A 17,233-nucleotide genomic window follows, 5' to 3' on the forward strand; every position below is an offset into this window, starting at 1 on the left:
TTTCCCATTTTCAGAATCACTTTCCTTATGTTATATTCTTTTCATCCTATTTCTTGATCTACTACAAGGTTTTCCAAGTTAATCATAATTTAGCATCCAATTTTTTAAAAACAGACTTAATTTTTAAATTTTATGTTTATAGCACTATTGAGCAGAAGGTACAGAGATTTCCCATGTACCCCTGCTCCCACATGTCACAGCTTCCCCCACTATCAACACCCCTCTCCACAGTGGTACAGTTGTTATAACTGATGAACCCTACATTGACACATCATTGTCATCCAAAGTCTGTATTTTACATTAGGGTTCACTCTTGTTGTGTGTTCTACAGGATTGGACAAACATAATGACATGTATCCACCATTATAGTATCATAGAGTAGTTTCACTGTCTTAAAAATCCTGTGTTTCACTGTTCATCCCTCTCTCCCCTAACTTCTGGCAAGTACTGATCTTTTTATTGTTTCCATAGTTTTGCCTTTTCCAGAACCTAATATGGTTGGAATCATACAGTGTGTAGCCTTTTCAGATTGGCTGCTTTTACTTAGTAATATGCCTCTTAGTTTCCTCCATGTCTTTTCATGGCTTGGTAGCTCTTTTGAAAAGTTTTTTTCTTAAAGCACTGCATAATATTTCATTGTTTGGATGCACCACTGTTTATTTATCTGTTCACATACAGAAGCCCATCTTGGTTGCTTCCAAGTTTTGGCGATTATGAATACAACTGTTGTAAACTAAATGTCTACATGCAGATTTTTGTGTGGATGTAAGTTTTCATCTCTTTTGGATAAATACCAAAGAGTATGATTGCTGGATTATGTGGCAAGAGTATGTTTAGTTTTGTAAGAATTTCCAAACTGTTTTGCAGAATGGCTATATCATTTTTCCCTCTACCAGCAGTGAATGAGATTTCCTGTTGTTCTGTATCCTTGTCAACATTTGAAGTTGTCAGTGTTCTGGATTTTGGCCATTCAGATAGGTTGGTAGTGGCATATCATTGTTGTTTTAATTTGCATTTCCCTGATAACATGTGGTGTGGAGCATCTATTCATATGCTTATTTGCCATATGTGTATCTTTTTTGGTGAGATATTCATTAAAGTCTTTGGCCCATTTCTTAGTATGGTTGTTTGTTTTCTTATTGTTAGTTTTAAGAGTCCTTTGTATATTTTGGATAGCAGTTCTTTATCAGATATGTCTTTGCAAATAATTTCTCACAGTCTGTGGCTGGTCTTTTCATTCTCTTGACAATGTCTTTCACAGAGCCAAAATTTTTAATGAAGTCCAGCTTGTCATTTCTTTCTTTCATGGACTGTGACTTTGGTCTTGGCATCTAAAAAGCCATCACCAAACCCCAAATCATTCTCTTATCTTCTAAGAGTTTTATAATTTTGCATTTTACATTGAAATCTGTGATCCATTTTGAATTAATTTTTGTGAAAGGTTTAAGATCTGTGTCTAGATTCATTTTTTTGCATGTAGGTCTTCAGTTCTAGCACCGTTTGTTGAAAAACTATCTTTTCTCCATTGTATTGCCTTTGCTCCTTTGGCAAAGATCAGTTGACTGTGTTTATGTGGACCTACTTCTGGACTCTCTATTCTGTCCCATGTATCCACATGACCATTTTTTTTTTTTTTTTCCAGTACCACACTGTTTTGTTGGATAGTGTCAGCCCTCTAATTCTTTTCTTCTCCTTCAATACTGCACTCGCTATTCTGGATTCTTTGCTATTCCATGTAACTTTAGAATCAGGTTGTCAATATACAAAAAATAACTTGCTGGGATTTTGATTGTGCCTGCATTGAATCTATTGATGAAGTTGGGAAGAACTGACATTTTGACAATATTGAATCTTTCTGTCCATGAACATGGAGTATTTCTCCATTTATTTTGTTAATCTTTGATTTCTTTCATCAGAGTTTGGTAGTTTTCATCATATAGATTTTGTTAGATTTATACCTAAGTATTTAATTTTTGTGGATGCTAATGTAAATGGTATTGTGTCTTTAATTTCAAATTTCACTTGTTTTTTGCTGATATTACATCCAATTTTAATGTCTTCTTTTCTTGATTTTTAAACCCATTCCTGTTGTCAGACCTGCTTATCTCATGAGTCTTTCTTTTAGAAATAGACAGCAAGCCAGTAGTGGAATTTTTTTCAGATTCATACATACACACACACACACATTTTTTTTTCCAATATATGCATACAATTAAGATTCTATCTTTTTGTTACTTGGAGATTGGTGACAAAATTTAATCACATTGTAGAAGTGGTTATGAACAATATGACTGGCTTTTTCTTATGTTGATTAGGAAGACTTTGTGTTTGAAAACTGTTAGAATGCTTTTTCAGTGGAGGTGTTGATTTAGGCTATGGAATTTAATTACTCTGGATGTATTTCTTTTTGAAAGTTTGTGTTTAACAGAAATGGTGATACTGAAATTTTATAATGGTTTCTAGTAGACTGTTTCAGACTATTTAAATATTAATGCTTCTTACTCAGATGCCTAAATTACTGTAGAAACTCTTGTAGGCATTTGATGTTACAAATTCCCCAGGTCCCTACACATAACTCAATATGTTTCCTAAGTTAGAACTTCCACATTGCCAGAAAATCTTCACTGGATGGCAAATTTTGACATACCTATCCTAATATATTTGCATGCCATTAAGTTCACTTGAGTTTCATGTGATGTTGTAATTTAATCATATTTTAACATCAAATACTTTAAATTTATTTTTTAAAGTAAAATATAAGGTATTAGATTATTCATCAAATTTTCATAAAGATGCACATAGGAACTCTCATTTTGTTTGGAAAAAGATTCTGTGGTACATTTGTTGTCTCATAAAATCTAGTTATTTTTGGTGTCTTTGAGGACTAGAAGAATCTCTCTTTTTTTTAACTACTTCCCAGGTTAAAAAAAACCCCTTAAAGTTCTCTTGTCATTGTGACAGTGGACTTCTTCACCTTCTTTTAACAATTCTAGAGTTTTCATCTTTATAGAATACTTGTATTATTTAAAAAAATTCTACATAAGAAATTACACTCATCACGCTCTGCCTGCTGCTTGTTCCTCTACCCGCTGCAAAATGACTTCCACTTCTGCTTCTAAAATTGACTTTGCTTAGTTTACTAGTGGTCTTCTCTGTCAAATTTAAAGGAATCTTTCCATTACTTGCCTTACTTGACTCCTGTTTGTTTCCTCTTAGAACCGTTCCACTCACTTCATTGTTCCTACTCTTTCCTGGTTTTTCTGTCTTAATTGTTTTCAGTCTTTGTATTTGAATCTTTTCCTTTTGTTTACAGTTTGCCTTTTAAATGCAGCTGTTGTCTAGAATCCTATTTATGGTTTTTCTCACTTAGTACCTCTCCCTAGGGGTTGTTATTTAATCTTATGCCTTAGCTATCACCTACAAACGATGATTCCCTAAATCTAGCTCATCTCACTCTCCTAACCTTCAACCCTCCAGATGGAGCTGTTCATTGGGCATCAATATATGCCTTACCAGAATGCTCAGTCAGCCGATTTACAACTGAATTCATCCTTTCCTCAAAATCTGTTTTTATTTCCTATCTTAATTGATCATATCATTCTTTATCCAGATAAGCCTAAAATACAAAGAACATCCAAACTTATTCCTTCTCCTCTCCATCTAATTAATCTCTACATCTTGTCTATTTGTAGATCCTGATGTCTCTTGAAGTTGCTTCTTTCTTATCCCCCCTAGCCCAGTTTAGGCATGCTTCATCTCATCTCTGTTACCCTCTTAACTTGTCTTACTCTGTTGAATAGCTTGTCTGTCATCTGTCTTCTGTACTGCTACTAAAGGGACCCTTCTAAGACACAAACCTTTCATGTTATTCTCTTGATTAAAACCTCTCATTATAATTTATTGAGTTCTTACAGGGCATTATGCTACTCATTTTACACTGTCTCCTTTAGTTCTTACAACTATTCTATGAGGGGGGAATATTCTTACTTCCATTTTAATGACTTAAAAAAATGACTAAATAACAAAGAAATTGAGTGCCTTGCTTAAAGTTACATTTGTTGGAAGTAGCAGACCAAATCTTTTTTCTACCCAAACTTGAGCTCTTAACTGCTATTCTGTACTGACCCATCATTGTTTGTAGCAAGAGTTCTTTAAATTGGAGCATATAAGCCGCTGGGTGTGGGAGGAGAGTGTTTGTAACACTACTATTTTATACTTTATGTTTTAAGTATTTTAATTTTGATAAATGTTTCATTATATATATGAGTATATGTGAGTATATATATGAGTATATGTGAGTATATCTATATATATATATCCACACTCATATTTTATATCTATATTATGAAACATATCAAAGTATTGTCATCACACCAAATACATATGTGTTTTATAAATATACATATATGTATATGTGTTTATACACATATTCATATGTATTATCTCCATAATTTATATAATATATTCATACTAATGTTAATTTGTATATGTGTGTGTATGCACTAATGTTATATATATCATGAAACATGTCTATGTCTATATGTAGATAGGTACTATAGAGAGATATATGTACACACATGCATATATAAATTTATAAAATAAAAAATGTATTTATAAGATGAATGAATGTATATATTTGCCAAATGAATAAGTACATTTACACATAAAAAATATGCATATTTTCACGTTGAAGACCTAGCAGTGGTCGGCAGAGTGTGGCCCATGGGCCAAATCCAGACCGCCTCCTGTTTTTGTAAAGAAACTTCATTGGACTAAAGTTACTCCCATTCATTTATGCATTGTCCAGGTCACTTTTGCAATATAATAGCAGAGATAAGTAGTTGTGACAGAGACCATATAGCTGAAATATTTACTATCTGACCCTTTACAGAAAATGTTTGTTAACTCCTGGTCTGTAGGCTAATTTCTAAGCTCCCTGGCAATGCATAACTCCCTGCTGACTCTCCTGTTTCCCTCCCTCAAACATATTAGCTATGTAGAACTCCTGTGTGTGCAGTTACGTGAATATGAAATCCAATATTGTTCCTCTATGCTTTATGCTGTTTCCTTTCCCTGAAATATCACCCCAACTTCATCTCCTTTGCTTGGTGAAATTTTGTATCTATTTTTTAGAACTACCATAGTAACCAGTTCTTCCTACCTCAGTTTCTCATTACAATAGAGTTAACATTCTATCCTTTGGACTATTTTTGTATAATAACCATTTATTATACAGAAATTATACAGATAGAGAACTGTTTGTCTAGTATCTATAAGTGCTTTTATCACACTATTAAAATACCTATGTATCTTTCATCCAAAATGTACAATTTTGACATTTTAATATTTCTAAAATTAGGATGTGTCTTACGAATGATCTATAAATTGGATTTGCTAGTGTTTCCTTCCTTCTTTCCTATTCTGGAAAGGAAGCTACTAAAAAAAAAGAGTAGTTTTAAATTGATAATATATGTTCCAATTTTTGACATCTTAAATTCATGGAAGTACTTTATTTATATGTTTTCTTTCTATTCTTGGAATACAAGCTCATTGAGAAAAGGATTTTTGTGTTATTTATCTTTGAAAAAGATGGTGTTAACAGTGCCCTGTTCATCGTATACCAAGTATTTCATGTTGAACTAAAAATAAATACTAAGTCAGTTTATATTGTTCAGTGATACAATTGTAGGTAGTAGTCTCCAGAATTAATAGATTAAAGGTCATAACACAATCAAGATTTAGCAGCATCATTAAAGTGTTTTGTTGTGTGAACTTCAGTAACTTCAGTTAGGTGGAGAAACTTAGTTGAAAATTCTTTCAGTATTTTAGAGTTTGGGGGTAATATAGGAATGTAAGGCAAATTAAAGAAAAAATACATAGAATTTTCTTGAAATAAATTGTACTAGAAATCAGATAACACTTTAAGTTTAGTATTGAAATGTGATAATATTGGATGACACAGCAATGTGTATACTTTAGAAAGCTGTGTGAGACTTGAAACAATAGAATGACAAATTCTGAAAAGTCTGTTGGGTGACAGTGACAGTTAATAAGTGGATTGTATTAGGTAGAATATTAAAACATACCATTCGAAAGTACATTATCCTGTGAGTAACAAACAACCATCAAGCTTTACATTTTCTCTTTTAAGGGGTTGAGCGGGAAAAAGAGGATCTGGAGAAGCAGATGTCAGATTGGAGAGTGCAGCTGAACTTCAGTGCAATGGCATCTGAGTTAGAGGAAATGAAGCAGTGCTTGGAGCGAAAAGACAAGGAGAGAGTACATTTGGCAGCACAAGTAGAGGTGACTTTGCTGTTTTTAAGCTGTATTCAAGGGACTTCAGTTCTGTTTCATAGAATTGCTTAATGAAATTTTAATATAAAGATTGTGATGTTTTATGAACTCTAGTTTGGATATAGATAAGGTAAAGTTATATTGATGACCGCTTTAATTACATATAAAAATTTCTATGAATTCATGTCTCTTCATTGGGACCTCAAAGCCAGGATACCTATCAAACTTGAAAATATTCTTGTTCCAGTAGCAACTGAGCCCATCCCTCAGACAGAGGGGCCTTTTTTCTTTGAAGGAACTGTTTTTTTGGGGGTGAAACTGGCAGAAGGCACAGCAAAAGTTAATACTGATATTTTTTCTTTGGAAACATAAAGGGTTTCAAATCTCCAGCTGTTTTCCATGAGGTCGAGTTGTGATGCCTCCATCAATTTAGAGTTGTGTAGTAGTCATGAATGATGTGGTAACCATGAATGAAGTGTAACTAGGCAGCTACCATTTCCAGGTTGCCTTTTATCTAGCACAGATGGCGTAAGTATCAGAAAATATGAAAAGTCAAAGGAAAGAACGTCATAAAAAGAAAATGGCTTAATTCCTATTTTAATTATGCAAATTAGATCAAACATGGAGGACACATTTAGAAATAGATATGTATCAGTCCTACTCTGTCTGTTCTTATTAGTGAAGTTGTGTTCTAATTGTAATAAGTTGCCACATTTAAAGAATCTCCTAAATAATAATGAAAGGTAGAAAATTGGTGTTAAAAGCATATAACTTTATATAATCCAAAGGAAATATTTAATGTTACTGCAGTCTAAGTTTCTCTTTCATCTTGTCTGTGCATCAATAGAAAATGTATTTTAATTAATTAATCAATTAATTAATTAACTTTAAGCTGATAGTTAATTTTAAACACAGTCTAAAATCTCTACATTTTTTATTCCCCCCCACCATGTTTTATGTTTTTGACATCAAATTTTACATCTTTTTGTGTATCCTTAACTGTTTATTGTAGTTACAGTTGATTTTCTGACTTGTCTTTTAACCTTCCACTAGCTTTTTAAGTGGTTGATTCACTGCCTTTACTATATATTTTCCTTTACCAATAAGGTTTTTTCCTTTCATATATTTTCCTACCTTTATAGGGCCTTTCCTTTTTCACCTAAAGAAGTTCCTTTAACATTTCTTGGAAGGCTGGTTTAGTGGTGTTAACCTCTTCTTAGTTTTTGCTTGTCTGGGAAACTCTTTATCTCTCCTTCAATTCTGAATAACTTTGCCACATGAGTATCCTTCGTTGTAGGTGTTTTTCCTCTCATCACTTTAAATAAAATATATCATGCCACTTCCTTCTGGCCTTCAAAGTTTCTGCTGAGAAATCAGGTGATAGCTTTATGGGGCTTCCCTTGTATGTGACTTGATTTTTTTTTTTTTTTTTTTTTTTGCTGCCTTTAAAATTCTCTCTTTACCTTATACAGTTTTAATTATGGTATGTCTTGGTGTAGATCTCTTTGGGTTCATCTTATTTGGGATTTCCTTTGCTTCCTGGACCTGGATATCTATTTATTCCAGCAGGTTAAATTTTCAGCTGTTATTTCATCAAATACATTTTCTACCCCTTTCTTTCTCCTCTCCTTCTGGGACCTCTATAATGTGAACATTACTATGCTTGATGTTATCTTAGAGGTCTGTTAAACTCTCCTCATTTTTAAAAATTCTTTTTTCTTTTTGCTGTTGTGATTTAGTGATTTCAACTATTTTGTCTTCCAGGTTGCTTACGTATTCTTCTGTATCACCTCATCTGCAGTTGATTGCCTCTAGTGTATTTTCATTTCAGTTATTGTATTCTTCACCTCTGATTCCTTCTTTTTTAATATTTTCTAATTCTTTTTCGAAGTTCTAATTGTTTTCTTCCGTTCTTCTCCCAAGTTCAGTGAGCATTTTTACAAGCATTGCTTTAAACTCTGTATCAGGTAAATTATTTACCTTCATTTCTTTAAAGTTTTGTGGTTTTTTTTCCTGGGCTTTTATTTTGTTCTTTTGTTTGGAACAGAGTCCTCAGTCTTCTCATTTTGCTTGACTTTCTGTGTTTGTCTCCATGAATTAAGAGAAACAGTTAACTCTCCATGTCTTGAAGATGTGTCCTTGTGTAGGAGTGTCTTTATACAGACTATGTATGTCCAGTGGCTTTTACGGAAGGGCTGGAGCCGAAGTGATCCTGGGCTTCTCCTGGGGTGTACTGGGGGCTGCTCCCTGGTGTTAGGGGTGCTGGAGCTGGAGCCGTGCGGGCTGGGGCTTTGCCCAAGGCCCATAGAGGGCCACCACCTTGGCAAGGGAGCTAGAGCCAGAGGGGCTAGAGTTGGAGCCCAGCATGAATCAAGGCTTCTCCAGGGGTGTGCCAGGGATTGCCGCCTTGGTGGGGGACTGCAGAGGGAGCTTTGTGTGGGCTGGGGGGGGGTCGGATGAGGCAGTTTTGGCAGGACAGTTAGGGTGTCAGGCATTTGTCACTCTGCTGCCTCTGTTCTGGGGCTTGGAGTAAGTTTGTGTTGCCAGTATTTAAGAGCAAAGTCTCAGTTTTCTACAGCCCTCCAGCTCTTCTGGCTATAAGCCCTGCTGGTTTTTCAAAACCAGTTAAGGGGACTTGTCTTCCATGTGCCAGTCTGCAGGCCTGGGGTACCCGAAGTTGGGACTGAACCACTTGCTCCTTAGGGAGGACCTCTGAGTTTGTGAGATCTCCTTTCTCTTTTGGGTCACCTGCTGGGGGTTGACCTGCTGGGTTCTGACTAAATTACTTCTCTTCCCCTTGTACTTATCTTGGTGTGGTTTTCTTTCTTTATATCCTTAATTGTGGAAGAGCTATTCTGCTAGTCTTCTGGTCATTCTTGGAGATAGTTGTTCTATAAGTAGTTGTAGTTTTCATGTGTCCTTGGGAGGAGGTGAGCTGAAGGTCTTCCTACTCTGCCATCTTGATCTTGCCTTCCTCTCTACATGTTTAATAAATTCTTACTAGTAATATTCTCAGCAGTTGTAATTGTAGGACTTTTAAAGGTTTTTTATGAGAATTATTTAACCTTTTATTCTGCTGACAAATGTGGTAAAATATATGATTATTTTGTCAAAGTTAAATATTAAAAAAAAAAAACTATGCTAATGATGCCAGAGGTAGAAAAATCTGTTTGCTGAGTTGTTTAAAACCACATGTTGGTCTGTCCTCCATCCCTCCTTCCTCTTCTCCCTTCCTTCCCATTGTTTCTTTTTATTTACCATTTATGGAATAAATTGAAAAAAATTATTCATTCAAAAATTATTTACAATGTAATAATGCTCTCATTGAAAGAGGCTGGCTTTCCCTTTGTCCTAAGTTAATAGTTCTTTTACATTTTCACATGTGTTACCAGAAGAGTTGGAATTCTCTTGGGTTAGTTGGGATAGGTTGTATAAATTTGGATATGAAACACAATTGGAGAGAAAGATTGAACATTTGCCAGGCACTGTTCTAGTTACTGGTGACATAGCAATGAACAAAAACCCCTCAGATTTCCCTGTTCTATGAAGATGATATTCTAAAATTGATATAGAATGTTCTTTGAATTTGTTGCAAGTATAATTGAAATTCCTTTTGGGGGCTGAAAGATTTTTTTCCTAATTTCCATTGAAAAGGATATCACAAAAAGACATTGTTCATCCTGGAAGAAATTACCATTTATCAGTTTTCCCTGATTTTTCTTCTTTTTAACAGTAAAATAATTAATTAAATTTGTATCAGTTGTTTTAGATTTAGTGACACTTCTGATTATGGCTTGTCTGTTTTTTATACTTGTGGAGGCCCTTTGAATATCTTTATTCCTAAGCTATTCTCAAAGTGACATCTAGTATAGACTTTGTGAGAGATATATATAGGTCATGGTTCACTCAACTTAATCTCTAACAGTGGAAAATTTATTGAAATTTAATTGAAAAACGTTTAGCCTCTGCTTTACTTTTGGTGGTATGGAACATTGCCTTATACATTCTATAAAAAAATGGAAATTAATCTCCTTTAGTTGCTTTTTTAGAAATCAAATATAAGTAAGAAAAGATGCATAAAATGAGATTATTGATGAGGCCCAAGAACATTTGAATAGTAACATTTCTTGTGGTTTGTTTGATCATTAATGTCTTTCTCTTTAACCTTGACCTAACACCTATCCTGCAGAAGCTTATACAGTCTTGTAGACTCATTTCTTCTTTATCTTCTGTCCTCATTTCCATCTTTTGTCTTTGTTCTAGTTGTTCAGTGTTTCCATAGTGTCCTCTTTTTGTGGAAATTCTAAAGCTTTTCCTCCCTGAAGCCTTCTTGGATTGTATCCATTGCAAGTGATAATCCTTCTTTCTGAACCATCCTTTTGCCTATGTCACTGAGGATCTTATGGCACCCATCTCACACTGTCTTAAAGTAACCTGGGTATGTTTCTTTAAAATTTCAAAGCAGGTTGAAATAAAGGAGAAATGGGGCTGCAGAAGAAAGCAGTCCTGTCACCAAGACAAATCTGACCTTGTTGTCCCTACCTTGGTAAAGATACCATTTTTCAGTGTCTTGCCCGCTGGACAAGACATCTGGAAACTTGAGTTTTCTGTGTCCTAGAATTAATGTGACCCAGGATGCTGGTTCATATTAATAGTGACACTTGCAAGAGAACACTATATAAAAGAGTGCCAGTTCATTGATGTACCCTGTGGGAATCCTGTGTGGATATTTATACACTATTCTCTTGTGCAGGGAACCAGTCTCCCAATTTTCTGTACCTACATTTTAGGAAGCTGAATTAGTAACAAAAAAGTTGTTGGTGAACACAGAATCAGAGAGTAATGATGTGTAAAGGACTGTTCATAGCTATGATAAGGCTCCCCCACCCTCTACCTCTCTTTAACAGCATTCTTGTACCCAGAGATCCTGTTTACTTTAGCAGATTCTGTCTTTATTCCTGGAGTATGTTGAACTGATTTCTTCTGTCTTTCTAGCAATCTCCTCTGCTTCCACCCTGATGCTTAACCTTCTGTTTACATTTTCTTTTGATATGTTGCTGTGCACAGATTTTGCTCTGGGCCATTTACCAGTATGCATTGATGTTATAATTCAAACTTGTGGCATTCTGGGAGCCACTTATGAATTAAAGACTTAGACCGAACCAGGTCTTATCTCAGTATCCTTTTATGCAACCCCTGCAAACAATGTCTCACCCATTTTAGGCACTCAGTTAATATTTGTTGACTGAAATAATATATTGTAGAAAAATTTTACGGTTAATTTTCAAAGCTAACGTTTGTTGTCCAGTCATTCCTTGAAAGCACATTAATTTCTGGAAGAGTTGTCAGTATTCAAGGGGACCTTTCCTTTGCTCTTTCTCACTAATTGCATTAGTTTTTGTTGATCCAGAATATATATTTTAAGCAGTTGTTCTACACTGGGGAAAAAAACAATGAAAATAGCTTGTGAAAAACCCAAATGAAAGCTACATTTGAGTTTGCATAATTTACTTTTCAAATTCTATCTAAGACCTTAAATCTGTATGTGCATAAAAAATACTAAGTGCGGTTTTTCTCTTCTTCTAAACTTGAGTTGAACCTCATTAACCTTGATAGGCTATTTGTATTCATAAGAATTCCAAGCATCCTTGATCAATGATTCCTCCTGATTTAATCTCAGCCTCCATGTTCCATCAACTTACTCTTCTTGGAAAAAAAAAGAAAATTTGACTTTTAAATTCAGCGAAGAACTTCAAAGAAAGAAAAGCAAGGTGCTGTACATAATATAGATTAAGTTTTGAAAGTGATAATTGAGTGACAACTGACATGATTATTCATTAGCAGGAACTTGGGACTGTAATGCCAGCATTTCCTTTTAAGAAGAGAGAAGATTGTGGAAAATAAATGATCAATAATAACATTTTCATGATTAGTACAGTAGAAACAGAAGGAAGATTGTTCCTTTCATGCATACTTTTAGGATAAACTTTTTTTTTTTTTTTTTTTTTTTTTTTTTGCGGTATGCGGGCCTCTCACTGCTGTGGCCCCTCCCGCTGCGGAGCACAGGCTCCGGACGCACAGGCCCAGCGGCCATGGCTCACGGGCTCAGCTGCTCCGCGGCATGTGGGATCCTCCCGGACCAGGGCACGAACCCGTGTCTCCTGCATCGGCAGGCGGACTCTCAACCACTGCGCCACCAGGGAAGCCCTAGGATAAACTTTTGATTTTTGCATTTTTTGTATAAAGCTGGCCACTTTCCTAGGCAGTAATGCCCACATCAATACTACTTTTAAAGCCTTCTTAGAGACCTACGGTCTTAGACATCTTAATAACCTTGTCTGTAATTTCCTATTTTACTTCTTTTTAAAAAATCTTAATTTCTTCCTTATCCAAGGGCATGTTATAAAATAAGGTATTACCTGAGCAATAAGTAATATTTAATATACAGGTTAGATTATAAAGAAAAATATTGGTAGCAAAACTTTATAGAGAAAGGGTAAAATTGTGGAATCTAGTAGAGATCAAGTCTGCCACTATTATTAACCAAATTAACTCTCACATTAGGACAATTGCTAAGACTGTAGATGCACTGTACTCCAAGTTCTTAAAAAAGATGATTATTGGCAGAGATGTTGTACAAGTAAAAACTCTAAAACTAAACAAACCTTTACACTTCCTGAAAGATTTAGCTTAATTCCAAGGTCTTTCATCTATATGGAAAAAATAGGAATTTTAGGAGGTGTGAAGAAAGGCCGTTTTTCTATTTTCTGTAACTGAGTTGCAACCAATATTTCCATAAAGCCAGAAAGCAGAAGTGGACTGAGCATTTTAATTTTTCTTTTAAACTATCACTAATATTTATTATAACTTATCATTTGAATGTGGTGAATAAAGAAATAATTTAGGAATAAAAATGTCCATTTTTCAAGTTCTTTGTTTTCTGAAATCATGATGATTTCTGCATCGTTTTTTACATATAAATTGAATATGTAGGCCTTTGTGATTCTTTGTGTGTATATGTGTGTGTGCTTGTTCATGTGTGTGCATGCATACTTGAGGTGGTGGTGAGAGAGGGAGAAACTTACATTCCTCACAAAATAATGATGTATTGAAAACATATATTAGCTATAGATTTAATATTTAAAGCAATTATAGAGATAAAATATAGCCTTGGGAATAATGATTGAAGGACTTGCTTTAGAAAAATGGGTGATATGAAACAAATGAGGTAATGTTCTTGCCTCAGTAACTGATGGTTATTCATTTCTTGACTACCACAAATGCCATTAAAAGGGGGATAAGTAGACTTTATAATAATCCAGTTTTAACTGTTCTTGCATTATACCTGTAGTCCTAATCATTACCTTATCATTAGAGTAATTTTAATTTGATAGCATATCATTTTAAGTGGAAAACTAAATTGTTTTTTAGGTGTTTGTTTTCAGGCAGCTTTCTACAAGTGGAAATGAGATTGTACTGAGCCTTAAACCACAAAAAAGTCAACACGTTCATTATACTCTTGGAAATGTTCAAATAGTATGAATTATCTTTGTAAGAAAATTAAACTAAATTATTCATATGCACTGAGAAAATGTTCTTTTAGTTTTTAATAAGTATCCATGGCTAACATAAAGGTTAATGTTAGCAAGTTTTTTCAAATCTATTAAATGCATTTAGTCTCTAGTACTTCACTGGGTGAAGTATGTGTTTATATTATGCAATCTTTCATTTTGGGGGAACCTGTAATTATAAAATGTTAGACTGTTCGCTCTTCCTTAAAGATTACAAATTAGGCAAACTTTTGGCAATTCTGATTAAAGAAGAGTACCTCCTACTAAGAAAAACTAGAAAAGCTGGGGAAGACATATATTTTAAAAAATCTGTTTGAAGTTATCAGAGAGTTATCTGGGGACAAGGACAAGAGGGATCAAGTAGTCTGTTAAGGAGTGGAATGCAAAGTGATGGGCCTGACACTTAGCATCATTTTCCTTTGTAATGGGTTCTGAATCGCAAATTGAGCAGAGTTTACAACAGAGCTTAGGCCCATTGAAGAGGAAGAGCCCGGTGAACATCTTGCAGTTTCAGTTGGGATACCAAGGGCTAACCTTCAGGAGTCTGGGTGAACTGAAAATACACTAACAGTCACAAAGACTGTAACATAGCTTTGAATCTGCTTTGATTTTATCTGTCCTTATCCTTACTGCCCATTTACACAAAAGTACAGTTGACTTTTGAACAACATTAGTTTGAATTGCATGGGTCCACTTATATGCGGATATTTTAAAATAGTAAATATTTCAGTACTATATGATCTGTGGTTGGTTGAATCCATGGACGTGGAGGAACCATGGATACGGAGGGCCAACTATAAATTATACTTGAATTAAACATCTGTGTTGTTCAAGGGTCAACTGTAAATCTTTTGGGGAAGAAGGTATGATCATCCTGAGCCCTGATGTTATTTCTATAATTTGTCATACAATGTCTAGCCTTTAATCAAAACTTAGCAGGCAGATCAGGAAACAAAACCACACTACTTTTTAGCAAGAGAAAAAAAAATCAAGAAATAGAAACCAGCAGATAGACTATTCAGATATAGGTGTTAACAGACATCAACTTTAAACGATGGTTATTAATATGTTAAGAAATTAGGTTATAAGATATTTAATCACAGCAGAGAATAGGACATTATGAAAAGAATCACTAGATGGGGCTTCCCTGGTGGTGCAGTGGTTGAGAGTCCGCCTGCCAATGCAGGGGACACGGGTTCATGCCCCGGTCCGGGAGGATCCCACGTGCCGCAGAACGGCTGGGCCTGTGAGCCATGGCCGCTGGGCCTGCGTGTCCGGAGCCTGTGCTCCGCAGCGGGAGAGGCCACAACAGTGAGAGGCCCACGTACAGGAAAAAAAAAAAAAAAAAAAAAAAGAATCACTAGAAATCTGAGAATTGAAATATATAATAATAACTAAATTAAGAGCTGGATAGGTAGGTAGAGTTTAACGGAAGATTAGACACATTTTTTTTTTCTTAATTCTCTAAAGAATTTTATGAGGCCTCCATCCATATATATGCTTAGGATGTATAATATAGTATGTGGTTTGGTTTCTGGTTTTGTGTTCTGTTTTTTCTATTTTCTAATTGGCAATGAGAGAAAAAACTTATGCAGTCGTTTCATCCAATAAATTTTGATTAAGGGCCTGTTAGGTGTTGGGTCTGGTGCTAGGATCTGGGTGTACACAAATGAAATCAACATTGCCCTCAATAAAGGCACAATCACTGAACTTGGATTTAGCACTGAAGTGTCAATCGCTAGAAAAACCAGGCCTCTTCAGTGTAGGTGGGCAGAATCACTGTGAGGCTTAAAATGGAGAACCAGGGGTTATGGGCTTGGGGCCTTGAATCTTTGGAAGTGGGCATGAGGCTCCTCCATCCGTACTGCACCAAGATGGCTCCTACCCTCTAAGGACAGAACAATATATATATTATATTGTTTATATATTATTATTATATATTATATATATTATATATATATAAAGGCAAAGAGTCATCAGAAGACAAAACAACAGAAATATCTTCAAATAGAAATTGGTATTTGGTGATTGAAAATCTGAAACAATGGTTTCATAGTTTTAGAGGTTTAGTGATTTCATTATTATGTCACATTCTTCATTTATACATGTAGCCTTGGGTATGTGCACAGCCTCCATGACCACCAGGGATGATTATTGTTTTAGCTGGACTCTCTTTGATTGTCTGTTTCCCTGCTCCTCCCATTCAGCTCTGGCTAGGCTGACTTTGTTATCTCAATTAGCTTTTAGCCTCTCCAGTAACTGCTAGCTGATTTTCTTTTTTGACAGTGCCCTTTGGTATAAATTGCTCCACAATCTGATTCAGTTAAAGTTGGGCCTCTTTGCAAGGGTAGGGTGTTGCCAGTCTTTGGGGCATTCTCTGGTCCCAAGAGAGCTCTCCTTAGCTCTCCTTTACTTGATTCTCTCTATTAAACTTCTATCTGATTTGTTGTTTCACTTGTTCCTACTAGTGATATGGAAACCACCAGCCTCTTAACTGCTCACACCCAAGATCACCATTGTTTTTGGCATCATCCTTAGAAATGAATTTTCTTATGCTGTTGAGCTTTCTGTTCATATGACCTCTCTGCTTCTCAGCAGAACCTCTGCATCACTGTGTTGGAGCTGAATTCAGAGACTATAATTTGTTTCCCTCTGGAGTGGTACACCAGCTCTTCAAGTATGGTGTTGGGTAGGGATGGTAGTCTCTGATCTTCGCAGTTTGCCCCTTCTGTTATGGACCCTTCACTGTATTGAGTGAACTTGGGCAGGGGCAATCTAGATGTACTATGCCTTTTGCCCTACAAGTGGGGGTTGGTTGGGGGAAAGGAGACTTGTCCTTTGGCTGTGCCTTCTTGGGATAGAGCTTCTGCAATTCTGATCTGGGGACCTGCCCCTCTGTGGGTGAATTTGTAGCCCTAGACTGGGAGCTGGGCATAGGGGAAGCCCTGTCTTCTTGGGTTATACTTGCCTGGAGTGTTGCTTCATTCACACTGAGCTAGGGAAGCATACATTGGAATAGATTGTGGCTGAGATACCACAGCCTCTCATTATTCTTACCAAGATTTAATAGATTTTCTTAAATAAATGTTTCTTTATTTGCTGTATGCCCTTAGGACAATTTCCAGATGTTTTAAATGGTTTTTATGTTTTAAAATAATTTTTACCAGTTAACTGGTTGTTTTGCTGGGAATAGGGTCTGCTAACCTCCTTACATTGCCATTTGGGAAGTCTTCCTCCTTGGGAGAAATAGTGTACCAATTAGGAAAAAAATATCCACTCTGAGTCACAGAGAGACAAATGATGGAAAATATGGAACCATTTATAACAGATATGTGGGACATAATGAGAAGTTCTGAAGTTCTAATGTA

General features: G+C 35.5%; 1 protein-coding gene across 1 annotated transcript in view; it reads left to right on the forward strand.

Moving 5' to 3' along the window:
* CEP128 (centrosomal protein 128) overlaps positions 1-17,233 on the forward strand; it is a 445,779-nt gene that overhangs the window by 119,818 nt on the left and 308,728 nt on the right. The window contains exon 13 of the mRNA XM_067030654.1: positions 6,152-6,303. Coding sequence (XP_066886755.1) covers positions 6,152-6,303 — 152 coding nt within the window. The remainder of the gene's footprint in view (positions 1-6,151; positions 6,304-17,233) is intronic.

Source organism: Kogia breviceps, chromosome 3, assembly GCF_026419965.1.
Source record: "Kogia breviceps isolate mKogBre1 chromosome 3, mKogBre1 haplotype 1, whole genome shotgun sequence".
NCBI classification, from domain to species: domain Eukaryota; kingdom Metazoa; phylum Chordata; class Mammalia; order Artiodactyla; family Physeteridae; genus Kogia; species Kogia breviceps.